Source organism: Parambassis ranga, chromosome 5 (genome assembly GCF_900634625.1).
Source record: "Parambassis ranga chromosome 5, fParRan2.1, whole genome shotgun sequence".
NCBI classification, from domain to species: Eukaryota; Metazoa; Chordata; class Actinopteri; family Ambassidae; genus Parambassis; species Parambassis ranga.
This window is the reverse complement of record NC_041026.1, coordinates 6,492,588-6,519,821: the sequence shown is the minus strand read 5'-3', so window position 1 is coordinate 6,519,821 and position 27,234 is coordinate 6,492,588. Positions and strand designations below refer to the sequence as shown.

General features: G+C 44.5%; 4 protein-coding genes across 4 annotated transcripts; all 4 read right to left on the bottom strand.

The window, feature by feature from the left end:
- Positions 1 to 1,450: 1,450 nt before the first annotated feature.
- LOC114435906 (C1q-related factor-like) lies at positions 1,451 to 24,642 on the bottom strand. Its single transcript, XM_028405873.1, has 4 exons — positions 24,394 to 24,642; positions 24,177 to 24,305; positions 23,481 to 23,776; positions 1,451 to 1,619 (listed from the first exon to the last, which is right to left on the bottom strand). Exons 1-3 carry the CDS (start codon positions 24,587 to 24,589, stop codon positions 23,499 to 23,501), a joined length of 603 nt encoding a protein of 200 aa, XP_028261674.1. The 5' UTR covers positions 24,590 to 24,642; the 3' UTR covers positions 1,451 to 1,619; positions 23,481 to 23,498.
- On the bottom strand, positions 2,749 to 4,345 carry LOC114435900 (complement C1q tumor necrosis factor-related protein 3-like). Its single transcript, XM_028405866.1, has 3 exons — positions 4,063 to 4,345; positions 3,846 to 3,974; positions 2,749 to 3,267 (listed from the first exon to the last, which is right to left on the bottom strand). Exons 1-3 carry the CDS (start codon positions 4,277 to 4,279, stop codon positions 2,987 to 2,989), a joined length of 627 nt encoding a protein of 208 aa, XP_028261667.1. The 5' UTR covers positions 4,280 to 4,345; the 3' UTR covers positions 2,749 to 2,986.
- Positions 4,349 to 5,967, bottom strand: LOC114435902 (C1q-related factor-like). Its single transcript, XM_028405869.1, has 3 exons — positions 5,305 to 5,967; positions 5,099 to 5,227; positions 4,349 to 4,828 (listed from the first exon to the last, which is right to left on the bottom strand). Exons 1-3 carry the CDS (start codon positions 5,519 to 5,521, stop codon positions 4,548 to 4,550), a joined length of 627 nt encoding a protein of 208 aa, XP_028261670.1. The 5' UTR covers positions 5,522 to 5,967; the 3' UTR covers positions 4,349 to 4,547.
- Positions 24,643 to 24,735: 93 nt separating the features above from the next.
- On the bottom strand, positions 24,736 to 25,824 carry LOC114435903 (C1q-related factor-like). Its single transcript, XM_028405870.1, has 3 exons — positions 25,590 to 25,824; positions 25,384 to 25,512; positions 24,736 to 25,132 (listed from the first exon to the last, which is right to left on the bottom strand). Exons 1-3 carry the CDS (start codon positions 25,804 to 25,806, stop codon positions 24,852 to 24,854), a joined length of 627 nt encoding a protein of 208 aa, XP_028261671.1. The 5' UTR covers positions 25,807 to 25,824; the 3' UTR covers positions 24,736 to 24,851.
- Positions 25,825 to 27,234: the final 1,410 nt, after the last annotated feature.

Sequence of the window (27,234 nt, the reverse complement as noted above, 5' to 3'; positions counted from 1 at the left end):
CACTTTTTGAGTTCATATTTCTAGAGAAATTTTCAAGAAATTAGGAGGTATAGATTTATTATTAAGATGTGACTTCATCATTTAAAGGTTACCTGTTAAACTTTCCCTTTTTCATCAACAAGTTCTTTTATATTGGAAAATGTTATACAATCATAATATTACTCCACACAATACACCAATTTGGAACAACAGGTACATAGTGGTTAAAAACAAATCCTTTTACAAGGAACTGATGGATAAAAATGTTTGGTCTGTGGTTCATTTTCTTGATGGAGAAGGATGTATAATGTCCCATGAAAACTTTTGTTTGAAATATAATTTAAATATCAATCAAAAATCCTATAATTCAATAACCAGAGCTATTCCTGCTCCCTTTCTGGGCCTAATCAGAGGAAGCCTTTCAAATTCCACGGTTGTCACTCCCTGTCTTCCACATCTTCTAGTGGGCGGATGTGACTTTGCTTCCACCAAATTTCCTAACAAAACAATTAGATGTATGTATAACAAAATTTCTTATCCCCTTCTGTCATTCAGAAATTCAATTGGCCATGTGTTCACCAAGGACATTATACACTCCTTAAGAACAAAGTACTTAAAGTTCCCCATCACTCCTAAAGCTAAAGAAATGCATTTCAAAATACTGAATGGTGTGTATCCCTCAAATGAGTTTTTACGTCAAAGGTTTGGTTTTGACACAAATAGATGTGCTTTTTGTGATGAAATTGAAACTACAGATCACTTATTTTTTCAATGTATGTTATCAGAAGCTTTTTGGACTGATATTCATGACTGGCTCCATACCACTGTTCAACTTGAACCCTTCTGTCGTAATGACATTATTTATGGATTTATTTCACAAAGTAAGGAATATGATTTCTTGATTAACAATATCCTCATCCTTGGGAAATTTCACATTCACAAATGCAAATACATGTCAGTTAAACCTAGGTTTTTTGTGTTCCATAACGAATTTGTTTTCTTCACTAAAGCCCTTAAAATAATGAAAGGAAAATATGCAATCAAACTTTTTAATTTGATTGACAGATATGATTTGCTAAATAAGCCCTAGCATCTTCTTTATTTTTATATATTTATTTCTTTTACTCTTAGTTTTAGTGTTTTGTGTCGTTTTTGTATTTGCACTTTACAATCCTGAAAGAGAAGCCTACATTATAAATGTATTGTTTTTTTTCTGTTATATGCACCTGTTCTGTTTAAATGTCCATTATGAAGACATAATGCCATAATGTAATGTACATTTTGTCAATAAAAAAAAAAAAAAAAAAATCACTGTCACTTCCTCATTGTCTCGAGCAGAGCAGCGAGAAGACACGCGCATCAACCAGCAGAAGCACTCATGCTAAAAATGCTACTAGCTTGCTGCTACTGACTAGCCGCTAAATGCTAATAGATTGGGTCACAGATGAGATCCAGGGCCGTGACATAGCTCGGTATTGGAGCATAAGCAACTCGGTGAGATTTATTTTTAGTTTAGTCTTTAGTTTATAATGAAATTCATGGACCTTAAGATTGATAAATTACCAAAATACTGATAATATGTTTTACTAGTAAATAGCAATAATGATGTGTAAAAATCACAGTAGTAATAGTACATTTATGTATGTGTTAAAAAGTGATCAAATAAGCAGAAAACCACTGAAGGTGGTGCCAGAACCTCCCCAAACGTGTGTATTTGCTTGCAGGCGCACAAACACCTGGTCTCCTCTCTGCAGCTGCAGGAAGGCTGCATTGCCTCCATTATCAGCCCCGTCATTTACGGTCGCTAGGTCAGCACTGAACGCGATGTACCCATTATTCTTCATGAGGTCTAGTCTTGACTTGCGTTCTCCCCCAGCATGATAGAAGAACAAATTGTGTCTTAATAATCTGACTTTACTTGAAGGAAGGATGTGAAGTTTGTGTAACTAGTCTAACAGAGGTCACCTGGTTGTTCAGTAGCTAGTCAGATGTTATGTTTAGCCTACATTTGTCATCACTTCTCCATTGACCAGAGTTGTTTTTTTTACCTTGGTTCCTCAGTTAAACAATCTTTTTTTTCATTCTCTGTCAGCCTGGCCTCAGTTTGGTTCAGTCTGGTCTCACCCTGGATCAGTTGGATCTCACCGTCCTTCAGTCTGGTCTCGCTGTCGGTCAGTCTGGCCAGTTTTTTCTTTCATAGCACCAAACTCTTTCAGTAACTCACACATATCAGCAGAGCATGACTGTGTGTCCTCAGTATTCTGGGCCAAGGTCAGGCCACAGAACAGCAGCATCAAAACTGAATCTTGATCCGGTGCTGCTTGGTCTCTGATGGTCTGACCAGTAATGAAGATTTCGGCTGATATATCCCCGATGTCATTTAATTATCTCTTTATCATTAACTGCACTGATGTTACATGGTTTGCCATCTTGTTGAGACTGATGTGTTCTGATGACACTCTGTACACTTTCAGTGTTACTTGGATCACACCGGCTCTGATTGATCTGATGGCCATGACCCATGGACACAAGTCAACAATAGATGTTGACTTGTGTCCATGGGTCATGGCCATCAGCTGGCTGTTTTTGTAGAAATATAGTCTGGTTTCTACTCCAGCATTAAAGAATGAAGTAATAAACGCCTGCAAGTTGATTTATAAAATACACCTTTAAAAAAATGTACTTTCATTATTGAGATGAACGTCAACTATTAACGATTAATATACTAACGATTATTAAGGAATGAATACACTTGAAGTAAGTCGTGCATCATTTGTAAATGTTTAGTAGACCATCTCATCTCAGGCAATTGTGCAAATATCTTTGAACGAGGCAGGCAGCAAGTCATCACATAATCCCGTCCTATTTTAGATAAACACTTTGCATCAAGTGATAAACATTTAGTGTTTTTTTCTATTCTGTGAACACCATAATACTAATACTACACATAGATCTGTTGAAATTAGTTTAAAACCTGACAATGATCATCTGACATATTTACTGTTCTTCAAACTGAATTGATGAGAAACCCGCTGAAGGTGGTAGGGTGAGGTCCTCCCCAAACATATGTATTTGCAGCCATCCGTACAAACACCTGGTCTCCTCTCTGCAGCTGCAGGAAGGCTGCGTTGCCTCCATTATCAGCTGTGTCGTGTGTTGATGGGTGGTCAGCGGTCTCCACTATGATCTCACTGTTCTTCATAAGTAATAGACGTGCCCAGTATTCGTGCCCAGCATGATAAAAGAAGGTGAAGTAGTAAGTGCCCGTGACAGGTGCAGTGAAGATACCTGTGGGAACAACATTTTAACCATCACACAGCTGACAGCAGTACTTACATATACCTGATTTCAGCGCAATGTACATCTTTTTGCAAATTTTAAAAGTAAATATATATATATATATATATATATACATACTATTAAAAGTGAAAAAAAAAGTACAGATCAATTGTTTACTAATGTTTTGCATTCGTTTGGTCATAAGCATAGAAATGTTGCTATCATTCTGTCAAGTGGTGGTGGAGAGGAGGACACTGAACAAACTCTAATCTATCATGCATAACCCTGATCACCCTCTCCTCCCACACACAGATCGCTACAGGAAATCTCTCCTACCTCATGCCATAAGACTGTATAACCACTCATCTCTGTGCCAGAAATAACACGGACTGACTGATGTAACTGACAGATTGTGCACAAGGTTTAGGTTTTTAACTTTCAAATTGCACACTGTTGTTTCTGAACCCGTTTATTTCTATTGTTGATGTATTTTTATAGTTTACTGAGTGCCTGTATATTGCTGCTGCTGCTGTCTCATGACAGGAAAACATGACATGAGGACATTAGGATTTCAAAAGTGTACTTACCTGTGTTCTGATTGTAGGCATTGCCAATATTTGTTATCACTGTTCCATAGACGAGAGTTGTGTCTGTGTTGAAGGGTCCGATGGCTCCACTGGTTGATGTTTTGGCACTGAATGCTACCTTGGTTGCGACTAAACAAATGAAAACATCGTCATCACATGAGTTTGTAAATTATTTACTCTGTCATTTTGTACACAAGTGTTCAAAAAAAAAGTTTACATTGATTCTTCAGTGCGAGGATCTGGTTCTCACTGTTCGTCAGTCTGATCTCGCTGTCCTTCAGCCTGTTCTCCGTGGCTGCCAGTTTCTCTTTCATAGCACCAAACTCCTTCAGTAACTCACACATATCAGGTGAGCATGACTGTGTCTCCTCAGTATTCTGGGCCAAAGTCAGGCCACAGAACAGCAGCATCAAAACTGAAATGTTGACATTCATCTTGATCCAGTGCTGCTCGGTCTCTGAAAGTCTGACCAGTAATGACGATGTAGGCTTTTGTAGCCTTGATGTTGTTTAGTTATCTGTTTATTATTAACTGTACAGTTGCTTCACTGTCTGTCATTTGTTGAAACAGATGTGTACACGTCCAGTGTGATGGCCATCTATTACATTTTGTAATGTATTCAAATTCTGTTAAAACACAGTACTACTAGTACATTTACATCTGTTCAGAATGTGATCACATGAGCAGCTTCAGTGCTGTTTGTCAATCATAATCAAGAAGAAACCCGCTGAAGGAGGTGCCGTAACCTTCTCCCCAAACATGGGTGCTTGCTCTCAGACGCACAAACACCAGGTCTCCTCTCTGCAGCTGCAGGAATACTGCGTTGCCTCCATTATCAGCCTCATCGTCTGCTGTCCGATGGTCAGAGCTGTCCAAAATAATCTCGCTGTTCTTGATGAGTGATAAGTGTGACCACTGTTCTCCTCCAGCATGATAGAAGAAGGTGAAGTAGTAGGTGCCTGTGACAGGTGCAGTGAAGATACCTGTGGGAACAACACTTTATTCAAAGAGCTGACTCAGCAGTACAGTATAAAGTTGTTCTAATTTCTAAGCTCTCTGCTTTAAACAGTCAAGTCTGTGTCTGTTGCCATGGATAGTCAGTAGTTCTGAGCATACAGTTGAAAGATATAGTGGTGTAAATTCTGTTGCAGTGTCAGGTCAAGGCAGCACGCTAATTTGAACCACTGAACAATCATTAGTTAGGAGTATTAACACAGACTGCAGAGATAAAATAGAAGCACTGCTGTCCTTACCTGTGTCCGGATTGTAGGCGTTGCCCATATTTGTTATCACTTTTCCATAGACCAGAATTGTGTCTTTGTTGTAGGGTCCAATGGCTGCACTTGCATTGGTTTTTGCACTGAATACCACCCTGGGTGCCACTAAGTGAAAGAAAACATCATCATCAACATGTGATGTATTTTCTGACGGTCATTTTTGCACAGGAGTTTCAGTTTACCTTTTTTCAGTTTAAGCATGTGGTTCTCACAGTTTTTCAGTCTGGTCTTCATGTCTTCCTGGTTTTCTTTCATAACGTCGAAGTCTTTCATTAACTGACACATGTCAGGATGGCACGACTGTGCCTGACTGTCTTCACTTTCATAGGTACCGTTAGTATACTGGGCCAAAGTCAGGCCACAAAATAGCAACGTGAAAAATGCGACATAAAAATTCATCTTGAATCAGCGCTGCTCGCTCTCTGAAGGTCTGACCAATAATGACATTTTAGGCTTTTGTAGCCTTGATGTTGTTTATTATTAACAGTATGGTTGACATGTTGTTTGTCAACCTGCAAAATTGATTTATTTGACCGTGACACAGTATTGCTTGACCTCCTCTGTGCACTTTAGTTGTTTGTGTAACTGTTAAAGCTGACATCAGACCGTTATAACAAGAACAACTTTATATCAAATCAAATTTAGTTATTACTAGATAGTCACGTTTTTATTCAGAGAAGGGTAAACCTCATTGATTAGGGGTCATGTATCTCCACACTTTCAGTGTTTTTGGGTCATCCTAGTGCAGGGGTGGGCAATTATTTTGCCACAGACTTCCATAAGAAAAGCAAAGGGCCACATTTTTTTCCATAAATAATAATATGCTCCTGTTATATTTTCATCATTGTAAGAATCTTCTGCTGTCATTTACTGGTTACTCCTCTGTCCTCTGTGTGTGTGTCCGTGTCTACTGTGAGTGTGTGTAGGTTGTATGTTGAAACACACACACAGTGCAGAGCAGCACAGATGATGTGAAGATATTTTTACAGAAGAAAACCATTAGAGTTAAAGTAGCAAATCCCAGAGTTCTGAAAGTCAGGCAGGATCTGAGCTTTTAAGAGCAGATGACGATGAAATATGTTGGCTGCAGCACCACGGTAACATCTGTTACACAGTGCGACCGTGTCTCTCCAGAGAGTAGATGGGATGAAGCAGTACTGCAGCGTGGAAGAGACAAGGAGGGTTGGAGAGACGTTACCGGTAATGTCGTGCTCAACAGCTGACTTTTGCTACGTTTGTTTAATATTGTGTGCACGGGCCGCAGTGAAGACGCAAGCGGGTCGGGTGGGGCCCTGCACAGATCTGACAGGTCATCTGGAAACACAAACACAATGTGGGCATGCAATGCATATGGAAACATGTTTAGTAGAAATGCATTCATATCTATCTTTAAGTATACCTGTTTCTTTTTGCAGGTACGCAGCCATGTCCAACCTTAATTGCGACACACCTTCTGGGTCGACACGATACGCTATAGTGGTGTCGCACAGTATTTGTTCTGCAAGCTAGCACATTTGTCATGGTAGTAATGAGAATACCAATAATGATTAGAAATACGTTCTCACAAGGTGGAAGTTGATTAGTTACCTTACAAACAAACACCCCACATGACGTTGAATCTTGCTGTTTTGGGTGGGACAGTGTGGCACATGTCCACTTCCCCAGAGCAGGGCACTTCTGTCATACTAGTGCTCTACAAACGATGAGGAGAAAACAATGACTGAATGCTGTCATACCTAAACCCTACTTAAGACACATGTTGATGTTTACCATGTCACATCCCGGCACTGTGCAACTTGATCCGCTGTTGCACCAAACGGATCAAGATAAAGGGCCCTCTTTTCTTTTAGCTACATGATCTTAAACAATAAATTCCAGGTCCAAGCAGGGTATACACATCAGCATCAACATATCTTAAAATTACTTACAATGAGAGATCCAACTGCAAAATACAATACATATTTTACATGCTATGATGTCACCTGCGGGAATCACGCAGTACAATTACAAACCCAATTTCCTCACACATTCTGACTTGCCTTTCTCAGACCCTTGGGGTTGCCCTGCCATGCAGCCGTGAGAGCATATGAATCAAGAATAAAGGCTTCTGTCTTCCGGCCAACAGTCGCCGAATATGCATTTACAACCTGCAAAGACGATATAAAAGTAAGTCAGTTCTCCAACAAAACAGAAAAACCAGAGAAGCAGGAAATGACTACTTCACTCTCCAACTGCTTTCCTGGGGCCAAGTCAGCTATGTTTTCCGAAAATAGCTTGTATGGCCCCATTCTTGCCCAGAGTACTTTCGGGACCGAGCCAGCCCATATCTTCTTGATTACTGAAAAGACAGTAATGTCAGCCATCTGTGAAATCATCATGGCTTAGGTGGAGTTTATCAATTTACTCACATGTTTCCGGATTGCTGCAGGGTTCCAGGGTCTTGGAGTGACATGCTGGGTCTCAGTGTGGGCAGTGTGTGCTGCCAGAGGAGAACGGTCCAACATTTTGAGTTTGGCAGGTACCCTGTTCTCTGGCAGGAAGTAATGTGTCACATGGTCCACATTAATGTTTGTAAATGTCACTCTCCAGCTTGCCTCCTTTTCGTTGCTCTTGGTGAACATTCCGCTTTAAAACAAGGTCCCCCACTTTAAAATCAGCAGCCTCGCCCCTTGGCCTTTTTCTTTGGCAGTGTTTGTCCTGGCTGGTCTTCACATTTCTGCGGACCTCCTCATACACAGAACGCTGTGTTTGGAGGCCCGCAGAAATCTCCTCCTTGTTCAATACGTGGGAGACTTGTTCCTCTGTGATCTGTAAAAACAAAATACAACACAGATGATACATAGGCAGATACATGTGAACATCTAGTTATATTAATACAAATTACCCTGTACTCCCGTGGGACCTCAGAGGGGTAGCGTGCCTCCCTCCTAAACATGAGAAAGTATGGGGTATGTTTTGTCGTTAGCTGTTTCTTTGTTCTGAGGCCAAACATGGTGGCCTGCAGAAATTTGTCCCATGCTTTGGGATTCTCTGCCACCATTTTGTTTAAGGACCTTCACATGAAACATTAAAGAAGACACATAATGATCAGGAATAAAACATTAAAAGTGAATTCATGGTTATTCCATTGCAAACAATATCTACAGTCACTCCCACTTCCCTTGAAAAAAAAAGAAAACTCACCTTTGAATAGTGCCATTGAGTTTTTCCACCAAGCCATTAGTCTGTGGGTGGTATGGAGAGCACAGACTCCGTTCAATTCCTAGCTGCTTGCACAAGCTGTAGTTGACCTGTGAACATAATACATTATTCATTATTTAGCACATCTGCACTTACATATTTGGAGTGTCGGATGTATAAATACTATACCTTGTTGCAGAATTCTGTGCCCTGATCTGTTAGCAGTCTCTTAGGTGCACCAAATTTTAAAAGAAAGAAGAATACAAGGAACCAAAGAATACAATTGGTGACCTCATCTGCTGTTTTGCTCTTTAGTGGGTAGGCCTCAGCCCATTTGGTGAAATAATCAGCCATAACATATACGTACTGGTTGCCACCATCTGATACAGACAATTTACCCACTATGTCCATCACCACAAGCTCAAGTGGCTCCGTCACCTGTAAGGAAACGAATCACATTAGTTCACAGTTTATATGTTTAAATATCAATATTGCACTGTTCAATTTTACCTCTATTGGATTGTAGTCCTGTTTTTCTTTAATGTTAGCCCTTATTCGCTGGCACTGGGGACACTGTGCAATCTAAGTGGACAAACTAAACATAACACATATTATACATCCAACTAATGACCATTAAAAGTAACCCATGGATAATTATCAACCATCTCTTCCCAACATGGTTAATAATTTGAATATAACTCACCCATTTTCGAATGTCACTTTCCATACCAGGCCAATAATACCGACTTATGATGACACTGTGGGTTTTCTAACCCACAGTGTCCACAGAGCCATTGGTGGACACTGTGGGACACTGATTCTCACTTTTCATCCTTTACTCTCTTACCCTTGATCCTGAAGGCCTCGGCTCGTCTTTTGATAATGAATTTCTCCCGTTTTGTTGCCCCTTCAGGATATTTGTGTTCCACTTTCAGGTCCAGCAGTTCTTTCACTACTTTTGGGTCCATAATCTGTCCCTCTCTCACCTGCACCCTAACCTGTTCTGTGTCACCTACACACCAAATCCACACTTCCACAAACACACAGACGCACAAACCACACTTGCAACTTCACTCACTCTGTCACACACAGTCCACTCAAACTCACTCAGAATCACTCAAACTCTCTCAATCTCAGTCACAATCACTATCAATATTCTCTGTCACTGTCTCTCTCTATCTTGCAACTCACCTTAACTTGCAAACCCACAAAATTGGAGGAGACCAAGCCCTCTTATATAGTACTCTCCAATTTCCTACACCTGTAGAGTGTTTGTCATGAGGACAGGATGGAAATTAGGCCCCTCTTCACACACACACAGCTGTGCATAATTTCAAATGTGCTGGAATGCAATTGGTTGTATGTAATAGTCATGTTTCAGTTGTTTTTGTCATACATAAATGTTATTCACTTTAACATTTAACTTCAGCAAATTGCTTAAAGCTATAAAACAAGTGTAATAGACAGATTTATGAAAGATGGGATGTGGTAGTTTACTAGTTTTGTAGTGTGTAGGCTAATGACCTCCAGGGGACTGAAAGTTGCAAAGCATTTTAGTAATAGAGAACTGCTGTGTATCACGGTCAGACAGATCCATTTTGTGGAGCATGTGGCTATTGACACTGTGTGGTATTAACCTTGGCCTACATGTGTTGGGCCATTTTAGTGCTGTATTATTTATGACCATAGTGTTGTGAGAGCATCAACAGTGTTGATAATGACAATAGGGCCTATATAATGTGTGTAGACAGTAATGGCATTTGTTTGCTGTAAGGAATGTAGTTTGCTATTTTGAACAAGCAGATGCGCGGCCATCTACAACCTATCTTGATGTTCTGCCTGGAACGCAGTAACGTTAACGCACTTCTACATGTGTTTGATGACATTTTAGATGCATATTATCATTATTCTGCTACGACGCGAGGGAAACCATTCCGATTTTTCTGCTCAATAGTGAGGGCGTACGCGGTGGTAACGCCAGCGTCTTCGTCCAGGTTAACTGGTGACTGTCGCATCTGGCGTCTTCACAGGTAAGAAGCAACTTGTTTTTTCTGTAGATAACTGTGTTACTTTAATAATCAATCACTCCTTAATGTGAAAAGTGGTAGACAAGTTAATACAACTGGGTAACCTAACAGGAGTGGAAGGATAGCATTCGCCAGTTATCTTAAAGTGTGTTTGTGAATGGTCAGCAGTTTTATAAAGTTACTAATACATGTGCTCGTCCTGTCCATGTTTACACCGAAAGTGGACCCCGGACGGAGACTGCACTCCAACACAGTCATATCACAGCAGCAGAAGATGATGGTTGTGAGAAAGATGAGAGCTTTGTTGCTGGATCTAACCAAACGCCCAACAGCTCAGGAGCACCTTGGTGACCTGAATGAACATGAATCTGCCATCCCCTGCAGCTGGTGGGGACATCTGAAAGGAGCTCTGACTAAGGACTCCAAGGGTTGACATATCTGATAGTGTGACACAGATGTTTGACATGGTAAAGTAAATAAAAAGCTTCATGACATCATTCATTGTATTCCTTCCGGTCTATATGTGCTCCAGTCATCACAGCGGGATCACGCATTACACACTTTCATGAGGATCGCAGTTGTATTTTATTAATGAGCAATGTTATGGATGGACATTATATGACACTACACACATATATGAGTACAATTCCACACAACATAGTCCGATGTGAATTGTCATAGATGTACAATGTTCACAAGCACATAGCTGTTTGTGTATATGGTGAGAAACGTCAGTGTCCTAATGCTTGCTGTTGGTCTCCATGTCTGCTGTCTTCTGCGGGACTTCGGAATCTTCACTGGTAATATACATGAGAAGTTAACATAATGACTTCATATTTATCTGCTGCTTATCTGCTTGCGCCACTTCAGTTGTTTTGTTTGGACGCCAGATGCGACAGTCACAAGTTAACCTGGGCGAAGATGCTCGCACATTACCACTGCGTACGTGATCGCTGATCGTGACAACCTACATCTGTCTTCTTATAACAGACACAATCAGAACTATTATTCAAGTAAATTCCAAGATTATTTTCCTGGGGGTCAGGAATCAACAATCATGGTCATTGAAAATCTACCCGACCATAATTAGCAGATCCTATGTATGGTCTCTATTGACCCTGTTAACAAACCTCCATTGGTTCAAGATGTGACCGCCTTTTCGCTTTAAATTTGGCTTCATAATATATTTATTTTCCACACAACAGGGGACGTTGAACATGCTGTTACATGCTGGCTGATATGGTCACGTTCATTGTTACTCCTAAAACGATTAAAATAGAATTTTATGGAAGAAGACCTCCCGGTGTTTACTTCCTGGTATGTACAAAAATGGTTCCTGCTGCAGACACGCCCACGTTACATCTGTATCGCACCGAGGTGGCCACCAGTTAATTCGGTCACCAGTTGATCCGGGCACCAGTTGATCTGGGCACCAGTTGATCCAACACACCTGCAAAAACAGTACCGAACATAAAGGTGGAGTTTGTTTTAGGGACCAGTTCCTCCATTTTCTTTTCGTTTTCAGCCATAGCATTTGACAAAACAAAACCTGATTCTGTTAGGAGCAATGCAAAAAACCCTGGCTTTGATGATCTCAAAATCGCGTTGTCTGAGATCGCAATTTTCGGTCTAAACCGATAGATTGTTCAGCCCTAGTTGTTCACAAAAACAAGTACAAGACAGTGTCTGGAAAATGTAATTGCAGAAGTTTCTCTTTGAGGCTAAGTCAGTGTGTTACTGTGAAACAGTTCTGCAGGAAATAGGCATCCCATATCAGGCAGTAATGGACACCTTGCAGCCAATCATGACCAAGTATTCAACCAGACCATGACTGGTTATTTGTACACTCAACAAAAATATAAACGCAACACTTTTGTTTTTGCTCCCATGTTTCATGAGATGGACTTGAAGATCTAAACTTCATTCCAGATACACAATATTACCATTCCTCTCAAACATTGTTCACAAATCTGTCTAAATGTGTGATAGTGAGCACTTCTGCTTTGCTGAGATAATCCATCCCACCTCACAGGTGTGCCACATCAAGATGCTGATCTGACATCATGATTAGTGCACAGGTGTACCTCAAACTGCCCACAATAAAAGGCCACCCTGAAATGTGCAGTTTGTTTCTGCTTTAGTGGCGGTCTGGGGACTCAGAACCAGTCAGTATCTGGTGTGACCACCATTTGCCTCATGCAGTGCAACACATCTTCTTCGCATAGAGTTTATCAGATTGTCTATTGTGGCCTGTGGAATGTTGGTCCACTCCTCTTCAATGGCTGTGCGAAGTTGCTGGATATTAGTGGGAACTGGTGCACGCTGTCGTATACGCCGGTCAAGCACATCCCAAACATGTTCAATGGGTGACATGTCCGGTGAGTATGCTGGCCATGCAAGAACTGGGACATTTTCAGCTTCCAAGAATTGTGTACAGATCCTTGCAACATGGGGCCGTGCATTATCTTGCTGAAACATGAGGTGATGTTCATGGATGTATGGCACAACAATGGGCCTCAGGATCTCATCACGGTATCTCTGTGCATTCAAAATGCCATCAATAAAATGCACCTGTGTTCTTCGTCCATAACAGATGCCTGCCCATACCATGACCCCACCACCACCATGGGCCACTCGATCCACAACATTGACATCAGCAAAGCGCTCACCCACACGACGCCACACACGCTGTCTGCCATCTGCCCTGAACAATGTAAACCGAGATTCATCCGTGAAGAGAACACCTCTCCAACGTGCTAGACGCCATCGAATGTGAGCATTTGCCCACTCAAGTCTGTTACGGCGACGATCTGGAGTCAGGTTAAGACCCCGATGAGGACGACGAGCATGCAGTTGAGCTTCCCTGAGACGGTTTCTGACAGTTTGTGCAGAAATTGTTTGGTTATGCAAACCAATTGTTTCAGCAGCTGTCTGAGTGGCTGGTCTCAGATGATCTCGGAGGTGAACCTGCTGGATGTGGAGGTCCTGGGCTGGTGTGGTTACTCGTGGTCTGCGGTTGTGAGGCCGGTTGGATGTACTGCCATATTCTCTGAAACGCCTTTGGAGACGGCTTATGGTGGAGAAATGAACATTCAATGCACGAGCAACAGATCTGGTTGACATTCCTGCTGTCAGCATGCCAATTGCACGCTCCCTCAATGCTTGTGGCATCTGTGGCATTTTGCTGTGAGACAAAACTGCACATTTCAGGGTGGCCTTTTATTGTGGGCAGTTTGAGGTACACCTGTGCACTAATCATGATGTCAGATCAGCATCTTGATGTGGCACACCTGTGAGGTGGGATGGATTATCTCAGCAAAGCAGAAGTGCTCACTATCACACATTTAGACAGATTTGTGAACAATGTTTGAGAGGAATGGTAATATTGTGTATCTGGAATGAAGTTTAGATCTTCAAGTCCATCTCATGAAACATGGGAGCAAAAACAAAAGTGTTGCGTTTATATTTTTGTTGAGTGTACATAGAACAGATTAAAGAAAAAGTCAGTACTGCTGTACTTACCTGTGTGCTGATTGTAGGCGTTGCCCTCATTTGTTATCACAGCTCCATAGACAAGGGTGGTGTCTATGTTGTAGGGTCCGATGGTTCTGGTGACGGTGCGGCTCTGAATACTACCTTGGTGGCAACTAATTAAAAGAAAATGATCTTGTTCATTTAGTCACTCACCATCATTTGTTACATAAATTTTGAAACAGAAAGGTTTCAGTTTACGTTTATTCTTCAGTCACTCGCTGTCCTTCAGTCTGGTCTCGCTGTCCTTCAGTCTGGTCTCACTGGCTCCCAGCTTCTCTCTCATAGCACCAAACAGTAACAGCCAGACCTCAGTTCCTTTCACCATACAGTCCCCTCCAAGTACTGAAACAGTGAGGCCAATAACTATAGACTGCGCAATATTAAAAATAAATATTAAGGACTCAGTGTGTTTCAAGCTCACCGTGTACACCTAGCTAGTTGTCAACCTAGGCTGCATATGTTTTAAACTCATGAGAACTGTCGCTGCCAAAATGCCTCTGGTTGATCTGACCAGATGATTATTTTCCACAAGCACAGTACATACTAACGTATTCTACATGTGACCAGGTGAGTTATCCCCTTCCAGCCTGCGTGCTGATTGCGGGGCGGTGCTGCAGCTATTTAAGCAGGCAGCTGGCTGTGCGCCTGCCTCTCTCTCCTTCCTCCTGTGCGGCAGAAGCTTGCAGCGGTAGCTGGCTGTGGTGAACGTGGGGCCGTGGTGTTTGTGCATCCAGGTAGGCTCGGTTTGTTGTGCCTGTGTACCAGGGGAACTGAAATCAATACCGCATGACTTTTACAGCGAGCGTGGTGGCGGCGTGTGTGCGGCGGGGCTGACGTCCTCTGTTACCTTGATTCCACCTGTGGCGTTGGCACGGTAAGATGCCGCATCCCTGTCATTAAGTTAGATCTCCCTGTGCTGACACTGCTCTCTGATCTGCAGCAGTGGTGGCGACGGGATCGGCTTACCTGGAATCAGTGTGGCTGTACAGCGTGGCTGCATAGCGTGGTGGGGAGTTTCCTACACCTGTCTCATCTTTGCACCGGCGGGTGTTGCTGCTCTGGTCCGGGACTTAATTATATTCGCAGGATTTTTGGTCCTCGCTGGTGGAATCTAGGCCAGCAGATTGAACACAGACGCATTCCCTCCTGCCTGTGGTGCTGGGCGCTTGGATCTCTGCGTCGAGTTAATTTCTGGTTTGGGCATTCTGACTGTTTTGATTAGTTTATAGGCCTGTGCCTATTATTTGTTTTTTTTGTATTGTATTAAGTTATATTTTGTTGTGATAGATTTTGTATTTAGTGTCTTTGGATTTATCTCTGGGTTATCGGGTTGGTTCATTGGGTTATTTCTATTTTTTTTCTTTTTTTTGATATTCCAAGTTGTGTTGTGGGTTTTCTTTGTTTTGGTGTGTGTGTGTGTGTGGACGGATGGGTGTTCCTATGTTGCCATGTTGTCGATGTGGTTGGGTCCCTGTGGCCTGTGATTAATTTTCTTTTGTTGCTGTACAGGAGCTGCGGCCCAGCGGTGGTGGTCCCCCCTCCCTGGTGGTGGGTGTTCTTCACGGGTTTTCGTTTGGAGTGTAGTGTCACAGGTGTAGTTTGATCCCTCTTGGTTTGTCCCTCCGTCCTGGTGAGCCGCAGTCTTGTCAGTATTATTCTTTATTTCATTTTGCAGGGCCATCCCAACCCATCTCACCTACTGAACTGGCAACATATTTTACAACTGATTTTAAACATGGTATATGGCTCCTATTCGTGTCGTAATTAAATAAATCTTCTTTTTATGGTACTTGACCCTTGCCCTGTGTGTGAGTCAAACCTGTGTGACCTTGTTTTATTTCCTGGGCTGAGGCCCTCGCCTCCCCGGGTGGCGTTGTTAGCACCCTTTTCCCCTCCCTTCCTGAGCTCCGTCACATTTTGGCGTTGTTGGCAGGATCTCACTAAAAAAAAAAAAAAAAAAAAAAAAAAAAAAAAAAAAAAAATAGGGCAAGGGCGGGTCCCTTTTTTTTTGTTTTCCTGTTTTTGTTCCTTTGTTATTGTTTGTTGGTTTGGTGTTTTTTTTTTTTTTGGACCAGAGCAGCAGCACCTGTTCTAACCACATTTCCCGTTTTCTACAGCTGCTGGTGGCTGGCCTGTGGCTGTCATGGAGGAGGAGGTGCAGCAGCTCAGAGAGCTAGTGTTGCAGCTGAAGGCAGATAATGAGCGTTTGCTTCAGGAACAGGGTGTTTCCCAGGTGGGCCCAAGTGGGGCGACTGCAGCTTCCTCTGCTATAGCTGACCCTGCGTTACCAGCGGGAGTTACTGAACGGTTGATTTTGATACCTCGAGATCGTAGGTGTCCCATGTTTAATGGTCGCACGGGCATGGGCATAGCTGAGTGGACTGAGGAGGTACGGGCATGCATGCGTTCACGGCATCTATCTGCCGCTGACCAAGCTCTGTTTATCTTTGATCATTTGGAGGGAGAGGCGAGGGATGAGATTAAATTCCGCCCTAGTGTTGAGCGTGGGGACCCAGCTCGGGTCTTTGCCATTTTAAGTGAGCTTTATGGCTGCACCCAGTCCTATGTCACCCTGCAGCAAGCTTTCTTCTCTAGGAAGCAGCAGGAAGGAGAGACGCTGCAAGAATTTTCCCTGGCCCTTTTAGCAGGAATGGAGCAGGTTAAGCAGTGTGCACCCGGTGGTGTGCCGAACGCTGAAGTTCTTCTCCGGGACCAGTTTATTGAGCACGTTCTTGACGGGGCTCTTCGGAGGGAACTTAAACAATTCATTCGCCGTCAGCCGAGGGCTACCCTAATGGAGGTGCGCAGTGAGGCCATTCGTTGGGAAAGGGAGGGCTCGCCGGGGGGTGCTAGAGGGCGTAGTTATTCTCTTCCATCGGCATATGGACTGCAGTGTGGGGTCCAAGGCCGCCCCCCTATGGCCCCCTGTGTCACCTCTCAATTGTCTGAGTTAGGTGAGTTGAGGGATCTGCTGCTGCAACAGCAAGAGCAACTAAATCAGCTCACCCAGACTGTGGCATCTTTACAGGTTGCCCGGTCACAATCCCCTGCTCGCCCTCGCAGTAGCCTTTTGATCTGCCGAAGGTGTCAACAACCCGGCCATTTTGCACGGGACTGCGATGGTGAAAGGGTTTCCACTCGGGCCCGAGCTAATTCTGTTGGTGAATTCCCGTCCCATGTTACTAGGCCCGCCCGCTCTTCGCAGCCGGCGGAAAACTGAAGCCCCCTGAGCTGCAGGGCCACAGCACAGGTGGGGAGTCATCTGGCTCACGTGAGGGAGAGATTGCTAGTTTGATGTCGTCATGTCCTAACATCAACGTACTGATCGGGGGCATCATTGTCCCATGTTTGGTGGACACTGGGTCCATGGTGTCCACCATTACAGAGAGCTTCTTTCTAGAGCATTTCATACCTTGGGGGCAGGACCATCTTCAGTCCTGTCACTGGTTACAACTTCGAGCTGCGAATGGCCTATCTATTGCCTATATAGGCTATTTGGAACTGGAAGTCATGTTGTGTGGTAAGGTAATGCCCCGTTGTGGGGTTCTGGTAGTTAAAGACCCACCAGGTTAATTACCATCTACTCCCGGCATTCTGGGGATGAATGTGATTCGGAAGTGTTACCAAGAGCTTTTTGGAGTGTATGGGGATTCCCTTTTCAATTGCCCATCGGTGTCGCAAGCACCGGGACCAGTCATAGAGGCACTGCAGCAGTGTCACCAGGCGTGGTCCAAGACCCTAGGGACACTAGTGGCATGGTGAGGGTTCGTGGAAAGCGCGTCATACGGATACCCGGCGGGGTAATGAAATTGGTCCCCAGCACCTGTCTACAACTGTGCGCTGGCCAATCAGCACTGTTTGAGCCATTGGAGTCCAGGTTGCCTGCCGGGTTGTTGGCATCGCCCTGCCTTGTCCAGGGTAACCAGGGTGTGGTACGCATACCGGTGGTTAACGTTGGTATGGCGGAAGTTCTTTTGTACCCCCGAACCAGTCTCGGTGCATTAAGCAAGGTACAGGTCGTTAGCCTCCCCACTGGTGTCACTGAGGTACGGTCGGTCGAGGCTAGTGTGGCATCTCAGGTTGTTGCGCCCTCTGTGCTAGAGCGGATTGAGGCTCTGGACATGTCTGCACTAGCGGAGGCTGAACGGGTAGGGGTGAAGTCATTGTTGCGGGAGTATAGCTCCATTTTTTCCACCCATGATGGTGACCTGGGCTGTACGAATCTCCTTTGCCATGACATTCCCTTACTTGACGACGTGCCAGTGCGGCAGAGGTACCGCCGCATCCCTCCATCCGAGTACGAAGGGGCAAAGGCTCATATTAACCAACTCCTTGAGTCTCAGGTCATCCGTGAGAGTAGTAGCCCCTATGCTTCTCCTATTGTCCTTGTCCGTAAGAAGGACGGAAGCCTCCGTTTGTGCGTTGACTACCGCTTACTAAACAGTAAGACGAGGAAAGATGCCTTCCCCTTGCCTCGCATTGAGGAGAGCCTGGACGCATTGTCCGGTGCTTGCTGGTTTTCCACTTTAGATCTGGCCAGTGGCTACAACCAGGTCCCAGTTGCAGAGCAGGACAGACCAAAAACAGCTTTTTGCACACCGTTTGGGCTGTTCGAGTTTAATAGGATGCCCTTCGGGTTGTGTAATGCACCTAGCACCTTTCAGCGGCTGATGCAGAGAATGTTTGGGGACCAACAGGGCCAGTCGCTCCTGTTGTACCTTGATGACATCGTTGTGTTTTCCACCTCTGTCTCCCAACATTTGCAGCGATTGGAGCTAGTGTTTGGGCGACTCCAGAAGGAAGGGCTTAAGGCCAAACTGGAGAAATGTGCGTTCTTTCGAAAGGAGGTCACCTACCTAGGGCACGTCATCTCCAGTAAAGGAGTGTCCACCGATCCGGTGAAAGTAGAGGCTGTAGCTAGGTGGCAGCGACCTACTAGTGTTTCTGAGCTGCGCTCATTCTTGGGTTTCGCCAGCTACTATCGGCGGTTTGTGGAGGGCTTTGCTAAACTAGCAGGCCCCCTGCACAAACTCGTAGCAGATTTGTCCGGCACTAGGTCTCGGAAGGGAACTGGGAAGGCCTTGGGTGCTGCCTGGACCCCGCAGTGTGAAGAGAGCTTTGAAGCCTTGCGGGCAAGATTGGTTTCAGCACCAGTGTTGGCATATGCTGATTTTTCACAGCCCTTCATCCTCGAGACGGATGCCAGCTATAGTGGTTTGGGAGCTGTGTTGTCCCAGGAAGTAGAGGGTGTGGTCCGGCCTGTGGCCTATGACAGCCGGGGCCTCCGGCCCACCGAACGCAACATGGCCAACTATAGCTCCATGAAGTTGGAGTTTCTTGCACTCAAGTGGGCTATGACTGAGAAGTTTCGCGAATACTTGTTGGGGCACAGGTGTGTGGTCTACACGGACAACAACCCTCTGAGCTATCTTCAGTCTGCCAAGCTGGGTGCAACTGAGCATCGCTGGGCTGCTCAGTTGGCTGCATTTGACTTTGACATAAAGTATCGTTCTGGGCGGGCTAATAAAAATGCAGATGCTCTTTCACGTCAGTACGTGTCAGGCTCCGGCTTAGCCCATCAACTTTCAGGTACCTTGGTTCCTGGGGTCCTCCAGCAGGCTGCATGTCCTGCTACCGGGGCGACCGGTACTCAGTCTGTGGTAACTGCTCTCCCTTCCCATTTGGTGCCAGATATTCAGGCTCTACAAGAGGCTGACCCCCTCATTAGAGAAGTCTTGTTGTTTTGGAGGAGGCACATTCGGCCAACTGCTGTGGAGCGGGGTAAACTTCCTCAGCCGGTTTTGACCCTGCTGCGCCAGTGGGACCGCCTGGTACAGAGGGACGGGGTGTTGTATCGCCGGGTGTGTTGCCCGGATGGGGGGGGAGAGTCTTTCCAGCTTGTTCTGCCCAGTGCTCTTAAGCCGGAAGTCTTGAAACAGCTGCACCAAGATCATGGTCATCAGGGCATTGAGCGGACCACTGAGTTGGTACGACAGCGTTGCTACTGGCCAGGTATGTTTTTGGATATCAAGCAGTGGGTCCAGGAGTGCGAGCGGTGTCAGGTGGCCAAAGACTCTGGGGCTGCGTCTCATAGTTTTATGGGCCATTTGCTTGCATCCAGACCGAACGAGATTTTGGCTTTGGATTTCACCCTTCTGGAGCCCTCTAGGGGTGGTTATGAGAATGTCCTCGTGATGACAGACGTTTTCAGTAAATACACTGTGGCGGTGCCCACTCGGGACCAACGGGCCTCTACGGTGGCCCAGGTCATCCTAAATGAGTGGTTTTATAAGTTTGGTGTGCCCAGTCGGCTTCATTCTGACCAGGGGCGCAGTTTTGAGAACTCGTTAATCCACCAGCTGTGCCTCCTGTATAAGGTAGAAAGATCTCGTACAACACCCTATCATCCGGCAGGGAACGGTCAATGTGAGCGGTTCAACAGGACCCTCCATAACCTTTTGCGTACCCTGCCTGTGGCACAGAAGCGGGACTGGGCCTCTTGTCTGCCACAAGTTCTATTCTGCTACAATACCACCCCTCACCAGGGCACGGGGGAGTCCCCGTTCTTCCTCATGTTTGGTAGGGAGTCCCAGCTGCCCGTAGACTTTCTCCTAGGGCGAGTCCTGGATCCTGTACCAGGGGACGTCCAAGACTGGGTGGTTGAACATCAAGCCAGACTCAAAGTGGCTTTGGAGAACGCTCATGGGCGGTTGCTGGCCGCAGCTGGCCGTCGAAAGGAGCGGCATGACCAAGGCGTCCGGGCTGCACCCCTATCAGTTGGCCAGTTGGTGTACTTGCGTGATCACAGTTGTAGAGGACGCCACAAAATCCAAGACATCTGGAGCCCTGTGGTCTATAGAGTAGTAAGAGCCCCATCCGGTGAGGGTGTGGTTTACACCATTGCTCCTGTCAGTGACCTACAGAAGGTTCGGACAGTGCACCGGGATGCAGTGAAGGCGGTGGTGCAGCCGGGGCCTACACATCCCATTGTGACATCACCCGTTCCACCAGTTTTGTCTAATGTTGACACCGAGCCATTTGGCTCGGATGAGGATGTGTGGCTGTTAGTTCGGGAGGATTCCTCAGCGGGGGGCCCAGCAGGGGCTGACAGGGCAGTATTGACACCAGTTTCAGCCCCAGGGGTGTCTTCCCCCCAGAGGAGTGCTTCAGCAGCAGCCTCTCCATCCCAAGCGGACGGTCCATGCTCTAGCCAGCAGACCTTGCGCCGTACTTCCCGTCCCACTGCGGGACAGCATCCTAATGTTCACCATCTCCCTCGGCCAGCTGGTCATCATGGCGATGCAGCCCCAGGGTCTTCTCAGACGGTGTCTAGTGCCCAGATGGCCTTGTTTCGGCCATGGCATTGATTTACCCTTCCACGCGTCATCGTCGGGCCGACGATTTAAAAAGCCTGGGGTAGATGTGACCAGGTGAGTTATCCCCTTCCAGCCTGCGTGCTGATTGCGGGGCGGTGCTGCAGCTATTTAAGCAGGCAGCTGGCTGTGCGCCTGCCTCTCTCTCCTTCCTCCTGTGCGGCAGAAGCTTGCAGCGGTAGCTGGCTGTGGTGAACGTGGGGCCGTGGTGTTTGTGCATCCAGGTAGGCTCGGTTTGTTGTGCCTGTGTACCAGGGGAACTGAAATCAATACCGCATGACTTTTACAGCGAGCGTGGTGGCGGCGTGTGTGCGGCGGGGCTGACGTCCTCTGTTACCTTGATTCCACCTGTGGCGTTGGCACGGTAAGATGCCGCATCCCTGTCATTAAGTTAGATCTCCCTGTGCTGACACTGCTCTCTGATCTGCAGCAGTGGTGGCGACGGGATCGGCTTACCTGGAATCAGTGTGGCTGTACAGCGTGGCTGCATAGCGTGGTGGGGAGTTTCCTACACCTGTCTCATCTTTGCACCGGCGGGTGTTGCTGCTCTGGTCCGGGACTTAATTATATTCGCAGGATTTTTGGTCCTCGCTGGTGGAATCTAGGCCAGCAGATTGAACACAGACGCATTCCCTCCTGCCTGTGGTGCTGGGCGCTTGGATCTCTGCGTCGAGTTAATTTCTGGTTTGGGCATTCTGACTGTTTTGATTAGTTTATAGGCCTGTGCCTATTATTTGTTTTTTTTGTATTGTATTAAGTTATATTTTGTTGTGATAGATTTTGTATTTAGTGTCTTTGGATTTATCTCTGGGTTATCGGGTTGGTTCATTGGGTTATTTCTATTTTTTTTCTTTTTTTTGATATTCCAAGTTGTGTTGTGGGTTTTCTTTGTTTTGGTGTGTGTGTGTGTGTGGACGGATGGGTGTTCCTATGTTGCCATGTTGTCGATGTGGTTGGGTCCCTGTGGCCTGTGATTAATTTTCTTTTGTTGCTGTACAGGAGCTGCGGCCCAGCGGTGGTGGTCCCCCCTCCCTGGTGGTGGGTGTTCTTCACGGGTTTTCGTTTGGAGTGTAGTGTCACAGGTGTAGTTTGATCCCTCTTGGTTTGTCCCTCCGTCCTGGTGAGCCGCAGTCTTGTCAGTATTATTCTTTATTTCATTTTGCAGGGCCATCCCAACCCATCTCACCTACTGAACTGGCAACATATTTTACAACTGATTTTAAACATGGTATATGGCTCCTATTCGTGTCGTAATTAAATAAATCTTCTTTTTATGGTACTTGACCCTTGCCCTGTGTGTGAGTCAAACCTGTGTGACCTTGTTTTATTTCCTGGGCTGAGGCCCTCGCCTCCCCGGGTGGCGTTGTTAGCACCCTTTTCCCCTCCCTTCCTGAGCTCCGTCACATACAGTCACAACTGTAAAACAGAAATACTTACATTACACGTGAGTATATCCAGCCGCACAGCTCCTCCACCACAACCAAACAAGTGTGTGTGTCCCAATGTCGTTCACAATGTCGTTCAACTGAGCATGCTCCGATTTAAACTGCTACCTACGCTTCTGGATTAAAGATTACTCAATATTTATATGTGCAGTGAATACAAATTAGTTAAATTCTATGCACAAATACATAATAAAACTTACTCTTTTCATACAGTTCGATTGTTACATGATAAAAATGAGTATATATTTATGTTTTTACTTAAGAAATTCTAGTATTCTCTTGATTTTAATATTATTAAGTAGAAAATGTTACAGGTAATTTAGTAAATTTTAGAGTTCGTTTTTTCACTGTAACATCAAACTGTTCTGTTATGGAGTTAGATACCTACTGACATTACATTAAGATTTGTTGAAAGTTGTTTTTTTAAACCTTTTAAAAACCACCTTCATCTAGATCAGCTCTGTCAGCTTGGAGTCATATTCTCTTCTACAGGAGACAGGTTATACTGAGGTTATATACACAGCTGCTGAACAAAATTCAACAAAAACATGAGTTTCCAAGAAATGTATCTTTATCATTAAGATGGAGGTCCTGCAGTTTGCTGATGTTTAGTTTCATTTTGACAGACAACTGATCTCTGTGTGCACAGGTTAGTGCCAAAACAGACCCTTAGCTTTAAAAAGAAAACACACATAAACTCACAGATGGTTTGTTTTTATTGAGTCTCACCAACCTGTGTGTGTTTTACTAGTAAATAGTAATAATGATCTGTAAAAATCACAGTAGTAATAGTACAAATATATGTGTTAAAATGTGGTTAAATGAGCAGAGAACCACTGAAGGTGGTAGTAGTGTCACTTCCCCAAACATGTGCATTTGCTGTCATGCGTACAAACACCTGGTCTCCTCTCTGCAGCCGCAGGAAGGCTGCGTTGCCTCCATTATCAGCTGTATCGGACACTGATGGGTGGTCAGCGGCCTCCACTATGATCTCGCTGTTTTTGATGAGGAATAGACGTGCCCAGTGGTGTAACCCACTGGCATGATAGAAGAAGGTGAAGTAGTAAGTCCCTTCGACAGGTGCAGTGAAGATACCTGTGGGAACAACAGTTTATTCAAAGAGCTGACTCAGCAGTACATTTATGTGTGTTTTTTAGCCCTCAATGAAGTCTCTGTGCTGTTTTCCATTTTTTATTTATTTATTGGAAATTGTAACAAATTTCTGTTATTTAATGTTGATGCCCTCTTCTTTCGTCCTGCTGAACAGCACACATTTGACAGAATTATTGGTGGTTGGTCACAAAAAACAAGTACAACGCAGTGTCTGGAAAATGTAATTGCAGTAGTTTCTCTTTGAGGCTAAGTCAGTCAATAGGCGTCCTATATCAGGCAGTAATGGACACCCTGCAACCCATGACCAAGTATTCAACGAGCCCATGACAGATTATTTGTAAATTAAACAGATTAAAGAAAAAGTCAGTTCTACTTCTCTTACCTGTGTGCTGATTGTATGCGTTGCCCTCATTTGTTATCACAGCTCCATAGACGAGAGTTGTGTCTGTGTTGAAGGGTCCGATGACTCCACCTGTTGCTGTTTTGGCAGTGAATGCAACCTTGGTTGTGACTAAACAAATGAAAACATCGTCATCACATGATTTTGTATATTATGTACTCTGTCATTTTGTACACAAGTGTTCAAAAGAAAAGTTTACATTGATTCTTCAGTGCTAGAATCTGGTTCTCACTGTCCATCAGTCTGGTCTCCGTGGCTGCCAGTTTCTCTTTCATAGCACCGAACTCCTTCAGTAACTCACACATATCAGTAGAGCATGACTGTGTGTTCCCAGTATTCTGGGCCAAAGTCAGGCCACAGAACAGCAGCATCAAAACTGAAATGTTAACATTCATCTTGATCCAGTGCTGCTCGGTCTCTGAAAGTCTGACCAGTAATGTAGGCTTTTGTAGCCTCAGTGTTGTTTAATTATCTGTTTATTATTAACTGTACAGTTGCTTCACTGTCTGTCGTGTGTTGAAACAGATGTGTACACGTCCAGTGTCATGGCCATCTATTACATTTTGTAATGTATTCAAATTCTGTTAAAACACAGTACTACTAGTACATTTACATCTGTTCAGAATGTGATCACATGAGCAGCTTCAGTGCTGTTTGTCAATCATAATCAAGAAGAAACCCGCTGAAGGAGGTGCCGTAACCTTCTCCCCAAACATGGGTGCTTGCTCTCAGACGCACAAACACCAGGTCTCCTCTCTGCAGCTGCAGGAATACTGCGTTGCCTCCATTATCAGCCTCGTCGTCTGCTGTCCGATGGTCAGAGCTGTCCAAAATAATCTCGCTGTTCTTGATGAGTGATAAGTGTGACCACTGTTCTCCTCCAGCATGATAGAAGAAGGTGAAGTAGTAGGTGCCTGTGACAGGTGCAGTGAAGATACCTGTGGGAACAACACTTTATTCAAACAGCTGACTCAGCAGAACAGTATAAAGTTGTTCTAATTTCTAAGCTCTCTGCTTTAAACAGTCAAGTCTGTGTCTGTTGCCATGGATACAGTTGAAAGATATAGTGGTGTAAATTCTGTTGCAGTGTCAGGTCAAGGCAGCACGCTAATTTGAACCACTGAACAATCATTAGTTAGGAGTATTAACACAGACTGGAGAGATAAAATAGAAGCACTGCTGTCCTTACCTGTGTCTGGATTGTAGGCGTTGCCCATATTTGTTATCACTTTTCCATAGACCAGAATTGTGTCTTTGTTGTAGGGTCCAATGGCTGCACTTGCATTGGTTTTTGCACTGAATACCACCCTGGGTGCCACTAAGTGAAAGAAAACATCATCATCAACATGTGATGTATTTTCTGACGGTCATTTTTGCACAGGAGTTTCAGTTTACCTTTTTTCAGTTTAAGCATGTGGTTCTCACAGTTTTTCAGTCTGGTCTTCATGTCTTCCTGGTTTTCTTTCATAACATCGAAGTCTTTCATTAACTGACACATGTCAGGATGGCACGACTGTGCCTGACTGTCTTCACTTTCATAGGTACCGTTAGTATACTGGGCCAAAGTCAGGCCACTAAATAGCAACGTGAAAAATGCGACATATAAATTCATCTTGAATCAGCGCTGCTCGCTCTCTGAAGGTCTGACCAATAATGACATTTTAGGCTTTTGTAGCCTTGATGTTGTTTATTATTAACAGCATGGTTGACACATTGTTTGTCAGCTTGTAAAATTGATTTTTTTGACCGTGACACAGTATTGCTTGACCTCCTCTGTGCACTTTAGTTGTTTGTGTAACTGTTAAAGCTGACATCAGACCGTTATAACAAGAACAACAACTTTATATCAAATCACATTTAGTTATTACTAGATAGTCACGTTTTAATTCAGAGAAGGGTAAACCTCATTGATTAGGGGTCATTTATCTCCACACTTTCAGTGTTTTTGGGTCATTCTAGTGCAGGGGTGGGCAATTATTTTTTTACTAGGGCTACAGACTTCCATAAGAAAAGCAAAGGGCCACATTTTTTCCATAAATAATAATATGCTCCTGTTACATTTTCATCATTGTAAGAACCTTCTGTTGTCATTTACTGGTTCCTCCTCTGTCTTCTCTGTGTGTGCCCATGTCTACTGTGAGTGTGTGCTGGTTGTATGTTGAAACACACACACAGTGCAGAGCAGCACAGATGATGTGAAGATACAGTGGCTTACAAAAGTATTCATACCCCTTGAACTTTTCCACATTTTCTCACATTATGACCACAAACATAAATATATTTTATTGGAATGTTATGTGAAAGACCAACACAAAGTGGCACACAATTGTGAAGTAGAACGAAAATTAAACATGAGTTAATTTTTTTTTTACAATTAAAAAACTGAAAACTGTAGTGTGCAAAAGTATTCAGCCCCCCTGAGTCAATATGTTGTGGAACCCCCTTTTGCTGCAATTATAGCTGCAAGTCTTTTGGGGTATGTCTCTACCAGCTTTGCACATCTACAGACTGAAATCTTTGCCCATTCTTCGTTGCAAAACAATTCAAACTGAGTCAAATTAGATGGAGAACGTTTGTGAACAGCAGTTTTCAGATCTTGCCACAGATTCTCGATTGTATTTAGGTCTGGACTTTGACTGGGTCATTCTAACACATTAATATGTCTCATTTTAAACCATTCCACTGTAGCTTTGGCTTTATGTTTAGGGTTGTTGTCCTGTTGGAAGGCAAATCTCCGCCCCAGTCTCAAGCGTTTTGCAGACTCCAACAGGTTTTCCTCCAAGATTGCCCTGTATTTAGCTCCATCCATCTTCCCATCAACTCTGACCTGCTTCCCTGTCCCTGCTGAAGAGAAGCAGCCCCAGAGCATGATGCTGCCACCACCATGTTTGACAGTGGGTATGGTGTGTTCAGAGTGATGTGCAGTGTTAGGTTTCTGCCACATATAGCGTTTTGCATTTAGGCCAAAAAGTTCAATTTTGGTCTCATCTGACCAGAGCACCTTCTTCCACATGATTGCTAGGTCACTCACATGGCTTCT

What these genes read in the sequence shown, in the direction of transcription:
- LOC114435906 (XM_028405873.1), bottom strand. Translation starts at nt 24,589, where the DNA reads ATGAATGTTAACATTTCAGTTTTGATGCTGCTGTTCTGTGGCCTGACT. An exon ending in TCTAGCACTGAAGAATCAAT is followed by an intron (nt 24,306 to 24,393) that starts GTAAACTTTTCT and finishes TCATTTGTTTAG; the next exon opens with TCACAACCAAGGTTGCATTC. An exon ending in CGCATACAATCAGCACACAG is followed by an intron (nt 23,777 to 24,176) that starts GTAAGAGAAGTA and finishes TTGTTCCCACAG; the next exon opens with GTATCTTCACTGCACCTGTC.
- LOC114435902 (XM_028405869.1), bottom strand. Translation starts at nt 5,521, where the DNA reads ATGAATTTTTATGTCGCATTTTTCACGTTGCTATTTTGTGGCCTGACT. An exon ending in CATGCTTAAACTGAAAAAAG is followed by an intron (nt 5,228 to 5,304) that starts GTAAACTGAAAC and finishes TCTTTCACTTAG; the next exon opens with TGGCACCCAGGGTGGTATTC. An exon ending in CGCCTACAATCCGGACACAG is followed by an intron (nt 4,829 to 5,098) that starts GTAAGGACAGCA and finishes TTGTTCCCACAG; the next exon opens with GTATCTTCACTGCACCTGTC.
- LOC114435903 (XM_028405870.1), bottom strand. Translation starts at nt 25,806, where the DNA reads ATGAATTTATATGTCGCATTTTTCACGTTGCTATTTAGTGGCCTGACT. An exon ending in CATGCTTAAACTGAAAAAAG is followed by an intron (nt 25,513 to 25,589) that starts GTAAACTGAAAC and finishes TCTTTCACTTAG; the next exon opens with TGGCACCCAGGGTGGTATTC. An exon ending in CGCCTACAATCCAGACACAG is followed by an intron (nt 25,133 to 25,383) that starts GTAAGGACAGCA and finishes TTGTTCCCACAG; the next exon opens with GTATCTTCACTGCACCTGTC.
- LOC114435900 (XM_028405866.1), bottom strand. Translation starts at nt 4,279, where the DNA reads ATGAATGTCAACATTTCAGTTTTGATGCTGCTGTTCTGTGGCCTGACT. An exon ending in CCTCGCACTGAAGAATCAAT is followed by an intron (nt 3,975 to 4,062) that starts GTAAACTTTTTT and finishes TCATTTGTTTAG; the next exon opens with TCGCAACCAAGGTAGCATTC. An exon ending in TGCCTACAATCAGAACACAG is followed by an intron (nt 3,268 to 3,845) that starts GTAAGTACACTT and finishes TTGTTCCCACAG; the next exon opens with GTATCTTCACTGCACCTGTC.